This window comes from Candoia aspera, chromosome 2 (genome assembly GCF_035149785.1).
Source record: "Candoia aspera isolate rCanAsp1 chromosome 2, rCanAsp1.hap2, whole genome shotgun sequence".
Lineage (NCBI taxonomy): Eukaryota > Metazoa > Chordata > Lepidosauria > Squamata > Boidae > Candoia > Candoia aspera.
The window spans coordinates 106,646,348-106,665,292 of NC_086154.1; the positions used below are offsets into that span (position 1 = coordinate 106,646,348).

The window sequence follows — 18,945 nt, forward strand, 5'->3', positions numbered from 1 at the left end:
GATGTTTGAAATGCTCCACCAAAATAGCAGTAAAATTAAACCTGCTTCCTTAATACACAATAACTGTTAAACTGACTTATTCAAAATAGTCAGCTTAGGTGTTAAAAGTTAAAAATGATTTTTTCCTGTGCTACTGGCCAGTAGTTAGGAGAATGATATATAATGTATTTTCCTCAAAGAGACCTACTGCATTATAACAAGGCATTGGTAAACAGCAGCAATAATATTTGACTTTGTAGTATTCCCCACCGCCCCCATGATGGTAAGTTCTTATGGAAATCATCCATAGTGTGAAGAATAGAAAAGAGGGTTGCTCATAAAGATTGCACCACCTAGTTAGCTTACAAGCTGCTTTCTGTTTGAATTAAAATATGATGGTGGCTGTTTCAAACTCTAAAGCTCCACCATGCATAACAACCGAGAATAATGTTTAGACAGCATTCTTTATAATCCTATACAACCATAGACAGCAGTAGTAACCATACTGCAGAGTTGCTGCCGAGGCAAAGGCCACCAGATGTGAGGAATGCACATCTGGTGGCCTCCTTATTCAACAGCATCTGGAGAGCTACAGGTTCTCTGCTGCCTGCACACACCCATTCACACCGGTTAATGTTACCTGCATGTGCAGCAATAATACATTCATTTTGCAGAATGTTAAAACTAGAACAATACTTCCAACCTTTGGTACTGAGGTAGATGTTCTTTATCCAGGCTTTACTAAAATAGTAAGTATATTTCAGCCTGATTCAGACAAAGCATAATCTCAGTTATGTTAAATGTTACCTGCATGAACTTTGGACTTGTGCATACCACCCTTCTCTCATCTAATATGTAAAAAGAAGGTTATTTACTGTATTTTTCGAAGATGTTCTAAAGTGATCTTTAAAACATTAAAATTTGGTATTAAATCATAAAAGTGTGTTAAACTTAACAGCTTTAAAATGTACATTAAATATCTAAGTGTAGCACATAGCATTAAAAAACATTTTAATTAAAAACCAGAGAGAACATGTATATTTTTAAAGCCCTTTTAAAAGTAGTTACGGATGAAGCCAGCACAGTTTTCTCAGGGTGAATTTTAGAGTTTTACTTTGAATGGAATGGGGAATGCTTGTGATATCAGTCATCCAAATGAATGAGTAGATGCTTCCTTATCATGAGGTTAATATTTTTTATAACTAGCATTTGTAAATTTTGAAAATATTTGGATGGAAAAAGATCATTTAGCAAAAGATTCTTACTGTAGTGCAGTGATTCTTGATTCTTCTTTCAGGAAAAACAAAACAAATCACTGTCTTACGTGACTAATTAAATGTTATCTGAACTTGCTTCATGTTTACAAGTTGTCCATAATTTTTAAATAACATTATTAAACATGTGACCTTGACAATTCTGTGTTTTGTTCTCAATGTGGTTTTTCAAATTTCTGATTTCAGCAGGCTGGGGAGAGATGCCTGCTGTCCATGCAAAGCCTGAAGCTTCATGGGGAGAACCTTCCTCCCCTTCTGCTGCAGTTGATAATGGCACTTCAGCCTGGGGGAAGCCCCCTAGCAGTGGTACAGGGTGGGGAGATAATGCTGCTGAGTCAGCAGGGACATATGGAAGAGTGAGCGCACCAACTGCTGCCCCAGCACTGTGCAAACCAGGTAAAATGTGTAATTCATTGATTGGCTTGCTAAGGTGGAATTAAAAATAGTCCTGCTTTTGTATGTCTTTTTCAATTTAAATGGGTATTCTTTTATGTTGTGGAAGATGAAAGACTTATCAGCATCTAGAATTACTGTCCTTTTTGTTGATTCATCTGTAAGCTCTCCACTTTTATTATACTAGTAAATAAAATATAGTGTTGTCATGATTACAGATAGGTAGATTTAAGAGAATAGGAAAGCTTCCTTAATTCCTCAATTTTTTCCATAGCTTCTAAATCTTCTATGCAAGAAGGCTGGGGCAGTGGTGGAGATGAAGTAAATCTCAGTACAAGTCAGTGGGAAGATGAAGAAGGAGATATGTGGAATAATACTGCTTCACAAGAGAGCAATTCCTCTTGCAGCTCCTGGGGGAATGCCCCAAAGAAAGGACTTCAGAAGGTAGGACTGAAAGAGTTTGGTTTATAAATACCAGTAATTTGGATAGTCAAATGATTTAAGCAATGGTACTGCTTTCTTTATTGAATAACTCAAATCAATTGTTGTTATTGTTACAGACCAGCATACTTTATTATTCTATGGAAGAGTAATAGCCATTATTTCCAGTTGTTGTTGTTGCTGTTGTTGTTGTTATTGTATGGGCCTGATACTCAGAAGCAGATGTGCCTAACAAAACCAATACACAACAAAACTGAAGAGATAGGGTTTGGGTTTTTGCATTAAGTATTATCTGCTCACATACAACACCTGACTAAATTGAAGTATTTTCCTTTCCATGCAAAAGCTGCCATGGCAAAGGTAATACAGATTTTTACAACACAGTTTTTCCAAAATATTACAGATCATGATTACAAAATGATGAATTAGATATTAAGGCTGTGCAGAGATCCAGATTTGAAGGGCAAATGTGATTCAGAGCATATGTAGCTGTGCATGTAATACCTGTCAAAAACCTCTTAAACCAAACGTATCTTTATCCAGGGTCCCACACCAACTGCAAAGAACAGATCTACAAGATGAGACAAAGACATCCCTGCCCTATGAGTTCCCTATTAGATATTGTCCCTGCTCGTTGTTCTAAGGAGAATGTTATGCTTTAATTCTGTATTAAACCCAATGCAGGTATTGTCCCCTAACGTGAGTATGTTTAAAATGGAGAGGGGGACATTCATGCAGGCTCCATGCCATTGTGGAATTCAGCTTTTGATTTTAGTAACTACACTTGTCAATGGTTCAATAATCTTATGGAATAAGAGGCTGATTTCACTATTACAAAGTAGCTGTTAAATGACCTCCACTTTATTGGTGGATACTCCACTAGATGAACAAATTGGAAAAAAGAATAGGCACTAGAGACAATTAACACTATCTGAACACACAATAGCCATTTGTGGGCAGAGGAAGCATATGCATGATACAGAAAATACATTGTGTTTTGAACCCAAAACCATGGCATTCCAGAAGTTCTACCCAGCTGCTTTGTGGGTTTTGAGTTTGGGCCAAAGCAAAACTTGGAGGAATTCCAGAGTGGTTTTATGTGGCAAGAATGGCAAGATTTGTCCACATTGTCCCATTGTTTTTTCTTCTCCTCATGGCTCTATACAGGTAGTCTTCAGTTAACAGTGGTAATTGGGACTGGGCGTTCCGTCACTAAGTGATGCAGTCAAAGTGTGACATCACGTGAGCGCACCACTTAGAAACAGCAGTTCCAGCACATCCAGTTGCCATCATTAAGCGAATCCCGTACCATCGTTAAGCACAATGTCACATGGTTGCCATTTGCGTCCTTCTGCCAGCTTCTCCACTGACTTTGCTTGTCAGAAGCCAGCAAGGAAGGTTGCAAATGGCAATCACATGGCCACAGGACGCCACAATGTCATAATTGCAAGCCAGTCACTGAGCACTCAGTTTGTGATTATATGATTGCGGGGATGCTGTGATAGCCAGAACTTTGAGGACCGGTTATAAGTACTACTCATTCAGTGCTATCATAATTTTGAACAGTTGCTGAATGAGTAGGCATTAAGCAAGGACTGCCTGTACACCAACCTGCTCCCCCTCAACTTCCCAGACCTTTCCTTTACTCTCCCTCCCTGCTGCTCCTCAGCCACCTCTGTCCTAGCATGGCATGTCTTGCTGGCCCTCATGCCTGATGTTCCCTGCCTCCCTTCAGCTTCACCTGGTGTCTTCACGTACCAAATTGCCATGGAAATCCTTCAGCCTTCCCTTTTTCCCACTCTCCCCCACTCACTGCCTCCCCTCCCCCCCCAAATCACCTCCACACAAAACCACTTCTGCCTGGAACAACTGTCTGTGTTGTACTCTGTATCTGGAACAAAATCATTCTTGATGACATATTTGCAGGGCACATTCTAGTCTGTTTGAGATGTCCTGAAAGAAAAATGTAACATTAATTCACCAGTTGCTTCCTAAAATGCTGTTTCTCTTATGATGTTTTAAAATGAGAAGTGTATATAATTACTGCTTCAAAGAGATTTGTTTATTATTTTATTTATATAGTTATTTGTAAGCTACCTCATCAAGTGATTCTAAGCAGATATATTTTGTAGAACCATAAACCTTTATTAAAACCATAGAACAATAATCAATACAAAAGAATCAAACCACTGAAACGGTTGTCTGTGGTCTCACCCTCCATTCTAACCTCAATGGACAAGAGTTCCAGAGTAAGGGGACTACAACAGAAAAGATCTGCCTCCAGAGTCCCATCCCCTTCACACCTTAGGAGAAGAGGATCTGCAGCATGCCCTTTTGGCCTTGCCTATTTGATGGACAGATTCTACCTGGAACAGAAGGTCCCAAAGCTAGCAAGGATTCCTTCCTTCCCCTCCCTCTCTCTCTTTCTCAAATTTGTACTACAGCCCATCTTCCCCACAAAGAGGGACTCTGAGTGGTTCCAAACTATTAAGGGCTTTATAGATAATAGCCAGCATCTTGGTGGACACTCTCTTTGCTTTCTATCTTGAATACACTTTTGCCATTATTGCAGGTCATATCAGTTGTGAATATAGTTTGCCCGTTTGGATGAGCATAAATACTGAAATTATCATCTAGCTCTAAAGGGAAGTCTCACTGTTGTATTACATCTTGGTATATGTAGGAGAGTTGTTTGTGGTTGGCGTGGCCCATGAACCTAATAAAATAGGAATTAATTAACCCTGTGTGAAGATTATTCCAGAAATATTAGTAATTTATAATTTTGTACTCTGATCTTGAATTAACATATATACAGACACAATTTAGGTGTCCATAACTTGTGAACACTGAAAGTCTTACTAAGATGTTGGGCATCTCTGATTTTGCATAACAAACAAAAATAAGATTGAAATTTTGGAGGGACTGTAATTTATTTAGTTAATCATAGATTATGCACATATTTACATACATAATATTATGCCCCACCATAATGAGTCAGCTCTGAATATAACAAAGTGACAATTTAAATATTTACATAGAATGCCACTTTTTTTCCCCAAATCCATGAAACATTTTTTTTCCTCTTCCTCCAACTCCCCTACTTTCTAATATTTTTGTAATAACTTTGTAGTGTTTTTGGACTTTAATCGTTATTCTGTAGTTTTGTACATTGCTTCAGGATAACTGAATATATTAAATAAATAAAATGAATTTTAAAATACTAAAATTTAAAGCCCAAAGCTTCATGTGAGACACACAAAGTGCATCAAGCCTTGCTTTTGCAAATTCCATCCTCTACTTTTCTATTTAACTACCAATAGTAAGTTTCTGCCTTCAGCTTTAAAGGAACCACATTGTCTCCATATGTCCAGCTGAAGAATTTTAGTTTAAATGCTAGTTAATTTAAACATTAGGATCAAACCATAGTTTATTGCATGATTAGTTCATTAATTACAGTTTAAACCCAAGACCCCAGAGTTCTTACAACTGCCTACAAGCCTCCAAAAGTTGTTATCAGGCAGAGATTGGTTATAATAGAGACCTCAGATTAAGTAAAAAGCATCTACTTTAGTCTCCTTTTCTGATATATACTGTAGGAGTAGAAGAGAGGAACTTGGTGGTAGATCCAAAATTCATTGCAGTTTCTGTTTACTGCCATGTCCAAACTACTCTATATTCAAAATACTATATCATAATGACCATATACAAACTTGGCTTTATGTATACTTGATGATAATTTAAGGAAAAATAGATTTAGGCTGCAGTCCTGTATCTGTTTCCTAGGGAGTAAGGTGGGGCTACCATTGAGGCTGCAAAAAGCTCAAGAGTTTTCTGTATCTCTTTTCTGCCATCTAATGGTTGTCCAGATTTGCAGGCTAGATAGATCAGTGCTAGAGTAAGGTCCATTAAACTCAATAGCTTTCTGAGTATGTATGTTTAGAATTTGGTTTTTTTAATTACTTTTAATTTTCCTAGGGCATGAAGACATCTAGTAAACAAGATGAGGCCTGGATCATGAATCGTCTGATAAAACAGCTTACAGACATGGGCTTCCCAGTAAGTTTTATTCATATTTCAACATATTCTAAATGTGAAACTGATTATCTTCTAAGCAAAAATGTAACATGTCATCCAGATCAGACTCTGAGTGAGAGGATAGAAAGGTAGCTTTTCAATTTTCAAAAAAGATTCAGAGGAGATCTAGGAGGTTACAGGCAATAGCAACCGGAGGTGGGTGGGCAGGGAGGGGCATAATTTCAAAAGCAGCATCAAAACAAGCTCTGCCCCTTTTTTCTATATGAAGTAGTGTTGCACATATGAAAGAGGCTGAGTTTGTATCACAGTGCTGCTTTTGTCATATTTATGAAAGCAGTCAATCTTGCAGGTGCCTGGGATTACAGGCTATTAACCATAATTTCTGTTTTGGGAAAATGGCAGAAAGCTGGTTAAAAAGTAAAATTATTTAGCATATAGAAGATGGTGACTTGCTAATAAAGAATCAATGTCCTTCTACAAAACTAAGTCTTATCAACCTCTGCAAATTCTTCCAGGGTGTCAACAAAGAGGAATGGGATGAGCCAATAGATGTATTTTACTTTCAAAAGATGTTGTAAAAAAACTCCCAGATTAAAGACTCCTGAGGTTATTTTTTTGATACCATAGTTATGGAATGCCTGAGGAAGTCTTAATGTAGATTAGTAACTGGTTACAAAACAGAAAGGATTCATCAGTTTTGCATTTTAATGTTAAGTTGCACATTTTCTTTTTTTAATACTAATTTTATTAAAGATTACAATTTACTACAATAAAAACTAATGCAAATTAAAAAAGAAAAGAAGAAAAAGAAAAAGGAAAGGTGCAGGAAAAAAAATTAATTCTTCCCCAGAAGTTTTCCTAAGCCATTCCATTTGGTTGTAGGAGATAAGGGATGACAAAATTCTTGAAAATTAACACTGCAATTTTTTATAAGTGGCAATCCATATTATTCAAATAAATGTTAACTTTAAAATGCGACTTTAGTGACTATTGTTAATTAAATGAATACTTTACAGAAAAAAACTATTATCAAATTAAGGAAAGGTGTAGCTTAATTGTTAGAAAGAGGTTTCTATTATTAAAGTTTTCCCTTTCTCAATTACCATGAGTGTATCTGTAATTTTTTAAAAGTATGGTGCAACTCTCCTGTCCATTTGTATTAGAATAACGCTCCTTATTTACTTATTTGCCACTATTGTATGCAAGATTTTACTGTTTTTATTGCAAATGATTTTTGTCTTTTTAATTAGCATTGTTTATTTTAGAAGAGTACAAAATACAGAGAAACTCTGTAATAACAAAATTAAAATAAACAATCCTTAAAGTTAAAAATAATAAAAAACCAAACAAATGAAAAAGGTCTATATATTAAAGTTATAGATAGTCACTGGTTTACTGAAAATATATAATACTATAGTATAATCAGATACAAAATATTACTTAAAATATCATAAAATCTATGCTGAAGAAGAGCATATTGCTTCATTCTTTGGTGGAAATATTGCCTTTTCCAGAATGGATAAGTTACTCATTTCCAAAAACCAATCTAACATCTGGAAAAATGTTACTTTTCCAATTTCTCATTATTATTCTTAGACAACCCACATGTACTGTATAGTCATAATTCCTTATAGTCAGATTTCAAAGCTTTGGTGAATAATTCAACATCACATTAACATATTTAACATTTAAAGGTTTCCCCAAATATCTATTTATATACATTAAAATACTATTTCAGAAAAGTATCATATGTTCAATGAACCCTTAAATTTTTTATATCTTCAACAAAGAAAAACTAATGTCCATCCTTTAGGTGTTCCAGTTTACTCTAAATAAATTTTTTTGATGAATCTGATGTCAATCTTTTGACTGTGCTATACTAGTATCTTTAGATGCAGAAAAAGCCTTTGATTTGGTTTAGATTACATTTTTAAAACAAGTGATGATTAGATACGGTTTTCCAAGGGATTTTGGTGATTGGATTGAAGTTAATTTTTTGGAACCCTGCACTGGAGTAATAAATCAAATTATTTCAGATTCCTTTGAGTTCCAATATAGCACTCAGCAGGCTACACACTTTCACCCTTGCTATTTAATTTGATTCTTGAACCTTTAGCTAATATTGTAAGGCTATCTTTGGACATTGAAGGTATTATTTTAGCAGGGTCTGAGTTCAAATAATTTTATATGATATTTGGATAAGTACTCTACTATTTTTGCCTAATTTTATAAAGGTAGTACAGTATTTCAGAAAGTTCTCTAGCTATAAGATTAACTAGGGTAAATCTTGCTTACTTCCCTTAGACTCTAACATCTCAATACAGTTGTATAAAAAGTTGGAGTTTGTGATTTCCATATATTATATTAAATATCTTTACATTCCTCAAAATGTTCCTAGATACATGACATGGAAATAAATATGTTGAAACTTTTAGAAAAAAATGAACTGGATATAAGTAGATGAGATAAAATCCACTTATGCTTGTGGGGTAAAATTAATATTATTAAAATGAATATTGTTGCTTTATTTATGTCTTTAGAGGCATCATAATGTTAATACCAAATAAATACTTTCTTCAGGTTGACAGGCTACTTAGGAAATTTATTTGGGATAGTAGTCCACCAAGGTTTCCATTAGCTAAATTGAAATTACCATTTGAGGAAGGTAGCTTTAATTTATCTGATTTGAAAAATATAATTGGGCTTATATTTTATTACAAGTTATTATTTATTCCTCTTGCAGTCATGGCAAGTTCTTGGAACAACATGTATTAGAAAATATGGTTATTTCCAGGAGTGTAGGTTATGAGAAATCTTTGGGCCATATTGGGGCACAGGTTGGGATTTGATAATGAGACTTATGAATATTTAAGCCTTTGGAAAAATTCTACTTTAAAAATAGGTAAAATGTTATTGGAAAGTATGGGCAGAAGCTGGGATAGTAACTTTAAATCAATTATTGTATAATGATTATATTAAAGATTTTTCCCAATTACTAATTGAAATTGGTCTTCCTAGTTCAGAAAAGTGGCAGAATTTTCAACTTAAGCATTTTTTTGTGGCTCGGTATGGGCCAGATGCTTTGGCCGCTTCAGAGGTACCTGAGATGCTTTCCTACTACAGTAGAATCTCGGCTAACCGGCACCCATGGGGATTGGTAGATGCCGGATAAATGTAGTTTCCAGTTGCTTGAGGGTTACTATTAAAAATAGGCGTGCCAAGTTTGGACTTGCCTTTCTGCTAGAGAGGGATCAGCTGATCCCTTTCTGGCAGAGGGGTGGGATTGGGCTTGGCGCACTGCACCAATCTGGTCCCTTTCTAGTGGAGGGGTGGGTTTGGGCTTACCTTTAAAAAGGTGGGTTTGAACTTGCCTTTCTGCTGGGGTGGGGGGTTGGGTTGGTGCAGTGCAGCATGGTGCAGTGCTGGGTTTGGACTTGCCTTTCTTCTGGGGGAGTTCAGGGCAGTGCGGTGTGGAGCAGAGCGCCTGGTTTGAACTTGCCATTCTGCTGGGGGTGGTCAGCGTGGCGCAGCAGGTTTGGGCTTGCCTTTCTGCTGGAAGGGGATCAGATCAGCATGGCACGGCAGGCCAAGTTTAAACTTACCTTTCCACTAAAAATTGATTTTATTTAAATTTTTATTTAATGTATTATTTCTTCATTTTTTTGCCGGTTGCTTGAGAGTGCCAGCTGCTTGAGTTCCAGTTAACTGAGACTCTACTGTATATGGAATCCATGACAGAAGTTGTGGGATATGATTGCCCAACAAGCCTAGACAATTATTTCCAGTTTATAGGTGGGGATTGAAACTGAAAGAGGATTGGGGGACTTACTGGATATTACATATCTTTTCCATAGCAGACTAAAATTTAAAGCCAGGACCAGTTCCATTTCCTATTCCAAATGGTGGTTGAACCTAAAATTGATATTTTAAATTTTCCAGTTTTTCATCATCTCCAAACCTTGCACATCTAGACATAACTTGATCTGCAGATCTTGGCAGGTGATCACTAATACAGATCTCTATGCTGTGAAAAGCTTCAGCTGCTGGTTCCAGCACATTAAGTTGCTGCTTGACCAAAGGCCACACTTTTCCCCCTTGATTCAGTTGCAAACTTGGTGCTTTCTGAATATTTACTGTTGAAATATCAGTTATTATGACCTCTTAACATAAGAAGCAGAGTATACTTGAGGTATACTTGAGGTGCTTGTAAAGTGTTCTTAGGAAGTTAGGAATAAACACATTTTCTTACTTTTGCAGAGAGAGCCAGCAGAAGAAGCCTTAAAGAGTAACAGTATGAATCTAGATCAGGCCATGAGTAAGTATTTCTGTAAATGGTATAAATATGGATGAGGGTTGTTTTGTTTCAATGAAATAAACTGCATAACTTTAAAATAATTTTATGACAGAATTGGGTAGGTTATAAATCTATACTAATTCAGTGCTTTAAAAGAGAGCATTTATTTTAAATTTCAAGTTTTAAAACATATTAATAAGTAAAGTGCAGTAAAAGCAGTATAAGTAATTTTATCTTGACTTGAGTAAAGTTTTCTAATTTTCTTGTGACATTTTCATGTTTGCTTTACCATTTACAGGTGCTCTGCTGGAAAAGAAGGTGGAAATGGACAAGCGTGGAATGGGAGTAGCTGACTACAATGGAATGGTCACCAAACCCCTTGGCTGCCGCCCACCACCGATCTCCAAAGAGTCTTCCATGGACCGCCCCAACTTCCTTGACAAGGTAGGTGCAGCATTCTGGGGTTAAAAAAACAACAACCCATTACTGGAAAATGATAACAACTGTTAAAAGTTTCATTAACCAAGAAGAAAAAAAATAAAGGGAGACGGTGTTGTTCTGTTCTCTTTACTTATCCCCTGTTGGTTAATCTCATTCTCCAAACTCTTTAACTTGCTGTAGTAAGATTGCAGGAATCAACAGAGTGCCTTAATTAGGAGGGTCATACATGATTCAGCAAGTTAAAACAATCAGATGATCTTTTCTTCTCTATCTATATTTTAAATTCTAGGCTCCTTTAGAGTAGAGAATAGTCTTTTGGATTTATGTCACTCTTTGGAGTACCATATGCAGTGTATAAATAATTGTGAACTGAATATATGAACATTCAAAATACATTTATATATATAAATGTATTTTGAATGTTCATATATTCAGTTCATAATTATTTATACACTGCATATATATATTGGTGGTCTATCTCCAGTTTAAGCCTCTTCATGTCACCAAGTATTGTGACATGAAGACTCCACTCAAATGGAGTTCCTTGACTCCATTTCTGGGCTGGCAGTAGAGTTCCCCAGACTTCAGGTTCTGGGGCACTTCAATCTGCCTTCTCTGGGAGTGGGGTCTAAGGTGGCTCAGGAGTTCATGGCTACTGTGATGACCCAGGTCATTCAGAGCCTGACACAGGACAGTGGTCACACTCCAGATCTGGTGTTCCTGTTGGAGCAGTGGCTATGTAATCTGAATTTGGGAGAATTCTTGGTGTCTCCCTTGTCATGGTCAAATCACGCCCTGATTTCTATGGGATTCTCTAGTGCCACTATCTACTGCAGGGAGGCTGGACGCATTAGATTGGTCTGCCCCTGGCAACTGATAGACCTGGATGGGTTTCAGAGGGAGCTGTGGTTGTTCCTGTTGGTCTGCTGCATGGTCCATCCAATGCCTTGGTTGCTGCTTGGAATAAGGGGGTGGCTGAGGCACGTGTGGATCAGATCGTTTGGTTTACAGAGGAGTTGAGGATGATGAAACAAGAGAAGAGAGGTCTAGGGGCCGTCTGCGGGGTTGCTGCAGCGTTCGGTTCTCTCCCTTCTCCTATTCAACATCTACATGAGGCTGCTGGGTGAGCTCATCCGTCGCCATGGGGTGGGATATCATTAGTATGCTGATGATACCCAACTATACATCTCTGCTCCTGGGGAATTAAGTGATGTTGTGGGTGCCTGGAGTTTGTGAAGGTCTGGATGGGGAACAACAGGCTTCAGCTGAACCCTAGCAAGAGTGAGCGGCTTTAGGTTTTGGGGCCTGCTGGTTCTAGGACTGTGCCATCTTTGGTGCTGGATGGGGTGGCACTGCCCCAGACAAATCCAGTACGCAGTCTGGGGGTCCTCCTAGACTCATAACTCCTGCTCAAAGAGTCATGGCTGGGAGGGCTTTTGCACAGCTTCATGTTGTACGCCAGTTGCACCCATTCCTGGATCAGGAGGCTCTGCTCACAGTCACTCATGCCCTAGTCACCTCCAGATTGGACTACTGTAATGCGCTCTACCTTCAAGGCTGCCCTTGAAGAGAATCCAGAAGCTTCAACTGGTGCAGAATGCAGTGGCACAGGCAAGTACGTGTGCTCCACAAGCTGCATTGGCTGCCAGTTTGCTTCCAGGTCCAGTTCAAGGTGCTAGTTTTAACCTTTAAAGACCTTCATGGCATGGGGCCAGGTTGTTTAAGGGACTGCTGTTCTCCATCAGCCTATCCCATTAGATCTGACAGAGAAGACATGTTGTGGGTACCATCCTCCAGACTTGGCGGGTCCCAGGAGACAGGCCTTTTCTATCCCTGCTCTTGTTCCAGAAGTCCCTCAAAACCTGGTTATATCACCAGGCCTGGGGGTCCCAGGGAACCAGAGACCTCCTATGGTTAATCTTTTTACTCTTTGTATATTTGTTTGTATATTTTAATTTTTGATAATATTTTTATTCTTAATACAGTAGACTCTCAGTTATCTGGCATCCATGGGGATTGGTAGATGCCAGATAAATGTAGTTTCTGGTTGCTTGAGAGTTACTATTAAACTTTATTTAAAGTATTATTTATTCAATTTTTTTTGCCGGTTGCTTGAGAGTTGAGTTCTGGTTAAACTGAGAGTCTACCATAATGACTTTTTATTTTTATAATGACTATTTTTTATGTATTTGTATTTGCATGTGTTTGTTGTTTTATTGATTGTTGTACGTCACCCAGAATCATTTTTTGTGAGATGGGCAGCCATATAAATGTGATTAATAAAATATATAAAGAAAAAAATAAATTGCTTTTAAGCTTCTCCAAATAATTGATCTGGATGTCTTGCTGCATTGAATACATCAAAATTCTCTCTCTGATCATGGTAACTTACATTATTTCAGAGAGACCAAAATCCAGGAATAGCAGTTCCTAAAAACAGGAAAAAAATGTTTTAATCTTAGGAAATTGTAATTGAGGCATAAAAATAATATAAAAATCATGACCTCTTTCTGAAAGAGTTTGTACTTACTGCTTGGTCTGTGAAAGAACAGATTTTCTGCAGAGCATTTATTATTCAGTATGAAATATCACTCAACTTTGTCCTTTAAGAGTGATAAATACAACAAGTAATATTATTGATGCTACTGATTTTCCTTTCAGTCTTTATTCCATGTTAATTTTATCCCATTAACATAGGATTTAACTGTTATGGTGCAAAAAGCATACCTTTTCCCCTGGAATTACTACATAAATACATTGCATGAAAGGTCTTTTTACTGTAGATGATGCATATAGTCATGTTTATCTGGCTACTAAGTTAAAGAATCTTTCCCCTTTCCTGCATAGGGTGTGTGTGTGTATGTGTGTGTGCACACATGTGTGTGTTCCCTAGCTTGCTTTGAACAAATTACTTTGATACTAGTTGGGCTTTGGGTCCTTTTAATAGTATAGATTTTTAATAGGTATGTAGTTGATAGGTATATGCATAGAAAGATCTGTAACCAAATTATTGAATTAAATTTCTCCAGTATGTGGCCAAGTTTGTATTTCACATCAGTTCTTATCAGAAGTTGATAAAAACAAAATAAAAAAGTCAAATGTGCTAAATTCTTTCAGGGTTTTGTCTACCACTCAGTTTTTACAGAATTTTTTTCCCCAGGAAATAGGGAATTTTAGTGCCCAGAGCAGTTGAGACTTGCACTTTTAACCAATTTTCTGAATTCAGTAAATATTGTACAATTAAAACTTTGCTGCCCATATTTACACTGGCATATATCAAAGAGATTGTATGTTGAAGTTTAGAGCTTTCTCAGCAGCATTCCATGATACGTTGGATGTAAGTAGAAGCTTTGGTTTACAAAGTAGAACACTCATGATTAGCAAAAATATAGGACATTGAATACAATTTTCATTTGAGACTCAAGACAGGATTGCAAAGAGCTCATGAGCAGAGGGGAAGAAATCTTTGAACCTGTTACTGTCATGCAACCTGCAGTTTGTGGAGCATGATGGATATTCTTGCAGAATGTTAAGCATGTTGAGCTGAAAGGCCTTGAGGATATGACTAGTGTCCTCCCTCAGGGCTTTCCAGCAGTAACTAAACATCAGTTTGGATGATAATAAAGAAATTTTGAGGCTTCTGGGAGCTTCTGGGGGGCAGAGTGGAGGAGAGAACCATTAGCAGGATTTATTTAGAATGTCAGAGATCTTTTATATTTGCTTGGCACAGAACATTGCTTCCCCTGCTTTAGGAACATAGGGTATTTCCTGACAGTTAATAATCTGAGTGAACAGTGAGAAGATAATGCAGGTTAGCTGTAAAAACATTGTTTTTAGTAAGTTGATGAAGCACATGTATTCCTGAAGCTGCTTTTGTTTGCAAAGTGCAGAGCAAGTTTAAGATTTTTTTTCTACCAGGCTTCAGGCTTTAAGTTGTATAATATTTCCTTGGTTAAGAGGATATTTAGACATCAGGAAAAAAATGTGTGGCTCCACAGAAGCAGGGCTTTGACTCAGTATTCAGTTGTAGTCTGTCCTAACAACCAGGAAACACACTGAGACAAGGAACTGGTCTCTAATATTTATTACTAGTGCTTAACAGGAATCCTAACAAACTGAAGAAGCGTGGGAAAAACCCAGACATATAACCCCCAAGGGTTAAGGCGGTCCCGATCTGTGTCTCTTTGAATGGCTGAACAATTCCTCAGTGCTACGCATGCGCTTGACAGTCTGGATGGGAGTAGCTGAGAGTAGACTAGAACCTGGCTGTCCCCAGTCCTAGACCAGCACCTTAACCATACACCATGGTCACTCTTATCTTGATTGGATTCAGTCTTCATCCAGACCATAATAGCCTGGATATCATCAGCATGGTACCCAGATATGCTGGGTATCATCAGTATATTGATGATAGTCATCCTGGGCTAGTGGGTTACCTCTTCCAGTGACTTCATGTAGATGTTAAACAATAGAGGAGAGAAGACGGAGCCTGTGGCACCCCCATAACAGAGTTTCACTTGCTTAACCTCTCCCCACCCATCACTACCAATTGAAAACAGTCACTCAGAAAAGAGAACCATTAAAGGGCAGTACACCCCACTCCCAATCCTTGTAGTTGATCTAGGAGGATACCATGGCCAGTGATATGATGTCTGTCTGTCTGTCTGTCTCTGTCTGTCTGTCTGTCTGTCTGTCTGTCTGTCTATCTATCTAACAAATTTATCACCACCCATCTCCCCCCAAGGAGGGACTCTGGGCAGTTTACAATAAAAATTTGGAAGTTGCTGAGAGGTCCAGCAGGACCAGGATATCACATTCTCTCCATCCCTGTCCCACCAAAAGTCATCAATATATAGTGGCCAGTATGGTTTTGGTTTCACATCTTGGCTTGAATCCTAACTGAAAAAGGTCCAGATAATCCATTTCATTCAGGACTCACTGTAACTGTAATCTAGCCACCTTCTCAACAAGGTTGAGGACCAGTTGATAGTTGTCTAAAATTGCTGGGTTGAGTGATGGTTTCTTGAGGGAGGGATACATTGCCACTTCTTTCAAGGCATTACAGGTGCCTTGTTTAACGACCCTAATTGGGACTGGCAACTCTGTCACTAAGTGAAGTGGTCATTAAGCGAAACATCATGTTGACCACCTCGCTTAGCAACGACAGTCCCAGTTGCAGTCATTAAGTGAATCAGCCATGGTTGTTAAGTGAGACATCACATGACCACAACTTGCAACCTCCTGCCAGCTTCCCCATTAACTTTGCTTGTCAGAAGCTGGCTGGGAAGGTCACAAATGGCAATCGTGATCATGGGATGCTGCGACCATTGTAAATGCATGACAGTTGCCAAGCTCCCAAATAGCGATCAAGTGACCATAGGGATGCTGCAATTATCGTAAGTGTGAGGACTGGTCGTAAGTCACTTTTTTCAGCACTGTTGTAACTTCGAACAGTCGGTATATGAATGGTTGTTAAGCAGGGACTACCTGTACTTTTTCTTTTTATATGAGGTGCTTCACAGCACTTACATAAATGGATCCTCAGCCTTAACTCTTAAGTCATAGTTTTTCTTACATGTAACAGTTGCTAGAAGCTTTGGGTTAGTGCATTCTGTTTCCCACCAGCTTCTCTATTGTACCAAACCAGAAGAACTAATCAGAACCTGCAATATTCAGAAATAGTTGAGATAAGACAGGGTCTTTTCTTTATAATGCTGGCATGTGTATATGAATGAAATTTAAAGTAGTCAGAGTTTTTAGAATGCGGAAGTAATCGATAATCTCTGGTACATTTTAGAAGAAAAGGAGAGTAAGGAGCACTCATCCAAAATTTGCTCTTATTCATATGTTTATTTTTAAATCACAATAATCTGTGCTCGTAAATTCCATGTTGAACTACTATAATCTGTTATATGACATTTTGGCCTTGGGAGCAGAACCAGAATTCTACTGGTTCTAAATGTGACTGCCAGGATTTTAACTAGTTGATTTTGATAGAGCCATTTTCCCCTAATTGTAAAATAACTACGTTGTTTCCTTGTTTGCTTCCATGTCTAGTTCAAACTAATAGGAGTCATTTGTGTCCCAGTCAGTGGCACTGAGGTTTTCAAAGGCCTACCACACAAACATTTATTCAGCCTCCATTTATGTCATATTCCAGGTATAATTGCTGCATACTTGCTTTTGGGATGGATGCAAATATTGTGCAATCCCTATAGCAGTCTTCCCAGCGTGATGCCCTCTGAAATGTTTTGGAACTGTGATTCCCTGAATTGTAGCCAGCATGTCTAATAGCCATATTTGCTTGAAAGATAAGTAATTGTAGTCCCTGTACATCTGAAGAATAAAAAGATGAGGAAGGCTAACTTACAGTCACTATACCTAAAGAGAAATTGGGATCTTGCAGGCAAACCTGGCTAGAAAGAAGAAGCTCCTTTCGAAGTCCCTTCCATCGCTCCTCCTTCTTCTTGAATATGGTTTCCTTAATTTTGAGGCAGATCATAGCTTAACACTTCAAACCAGCAAACTATGATTTGTACTCTCTCTACAAACCCAAATGGAAATCAGCTTCTTCTATTATGGAGGGATAGTTGGCCTTTTCAACTTCATACTGTACAGTAGTCATCAAGCCTGCCTTGCGGTCCTGCACAAAGCAGTTGTCAGTTTGAATGTAGAGGCTTGTCTGTAGCAGTGGAAAGGAGAGGAATAGAAGTATTCTTGGTTGTTCCTAGAAGGATCAGAAATATTATCTATGTCATTGGAACTGAAATAAATCTTCTTAAAACTTAGTATCAATTGCTTCAGCTTCTTAAGAAATCTGTCATTGTTGGAAATACAATTATATCTTGTTTTTTGTTAAGACAAGCTTGCTGTGGAGAAAGTTACCTGGAGAATTATGTACCAATATTAAGCCTAAATATTTATGTTCAGTCCTCTCACCTGAACACTAAGATCTGTATAATTGTGTTTATGTTTTAGACTGTAATTGACAATTCATCCAAGAACCCTATTGCTCTCAAATATGGTATTTAGATTAAGGCACCCTGCTTTGAGATGAATTGTCATAACCATCTCCTTGTCTTCTTCCCCATTTTTTAAACTACTAACTGACTTAAGAAGCAAAAATTGTACTGTTTTACAATGCTTTCAGTACTGTGCTAATAGATATTTTTTAAAGTCTTAATCATTCACATAGTGAGCAACAGAAAGTATACAGCACTAATAGAATGTATTTTCCTAACAGCTTTTTTGCAGTTTAGAATTTACCTAAACTACAGATGCTTATGCATATTGCCAGAGGCTAAGTAAAAGAGCTCACTGAAGTTTTGGCAATCTGCAGTTTTCCTTCATGTCACAAAAGTGACTATGTTCCAAAATAATAATGCTCCAAAAATGCAGTGTTCAATTTTTCAAAAGTACTATATGTCTTTGGGGTAGTTTTAAAAAATTGTAAACTATTAGCAAAGAAAGTTAAGTTGATATGAAAGTAGAAATTGAAAATAGAAGTAGTAATCTCTTTTTTGGCAGGGGCGGGGCATGCTGTTGTTCCAAATGAGGCACATAAGTGTTTGCCATGTAATATTCCCATTTTAAAAGTGTTTCAAGAAGAGTTTGTTGCTTTTCATATTTGAGAATGATTATATATTTACAAGTATACATTTACAAAATGCAAAGCAAAAAGTAATGACAAACAGTATCTTAATTCTATTTCTCTTTTTCTTCTTCCTTCCACTCCATACTTTTCATTATGTATTCCTCATGCCTTTTTAAACAATATTTTGATCTTTTATTCATCCATGTTCCACTTATATTTCCATGGGAAACTGTTTTGTGCACTGTCTCTACCTGGACACTGCACACAGCTCACCCTTTCTTTTTTCAATCAGGATGGCGGCCTAGTGGAAGAGCCCACTACTTCACCATTTTTGCCTTCACCAAGCCTGAAGCTCCCCCTTTCAAACAGTGCACTCCCTAATCAGACCCTGGGTGGGATTGCCTCAGGGCTGGGCATGCAAAACTTGAATTCTTCTAGACAGGTAAGGTACCTTTTCAGTGACAACTGTGTGAAAGTCGGTTGCTTAGTAAAAG

The 18,945-nt window shown here is 37.7% G+C and overlaps 1 protein-coding gene across 5 annotated transcripts in view; it reads left to right on the top strand.

Moving 5' to 3' along the window:
* The window catches only part of TNRC6C (trinucleotide repeat containing adaptor 6C), a 161,317-nt gene that overhangs the window by 110,966 nt on the left and 31,406 nt on the right, over nt 1–18,945 (top strand). For 3 of the 5 annotated variants that reach the window (XM_063292874.1, XM_063292876.1, XM_063292879.1), the window contains 6 exons: nt 1,440–1,649; nt 1,921–2,090; nt 6,063–6,143; nt 10,380–10,437; nt 10,715–10,860; nt 18,744–18,893. In XM_063292874.1, coding sequence (XP_063148944.1) covers nt 1,440–1,649; nt 1,921–2,090; nt 6,063–6,143; nt 10,380–10,437; nt 10,715–10,860; nt 18,744–18,893 — 815 coding nt within the window. The remainder of the gene's footprint in view (nt 1–1,439; nt 1,650–1,920; nt 2,091–6,062; nt 6,144–10,379; nt 10,438–10,714; nt 10,861–18,743; nt 18,894–18,945) is intronic. The other 2 variants (XM_063292875.1, XM_063292877.1) reach the window with 2 other exon arrangements.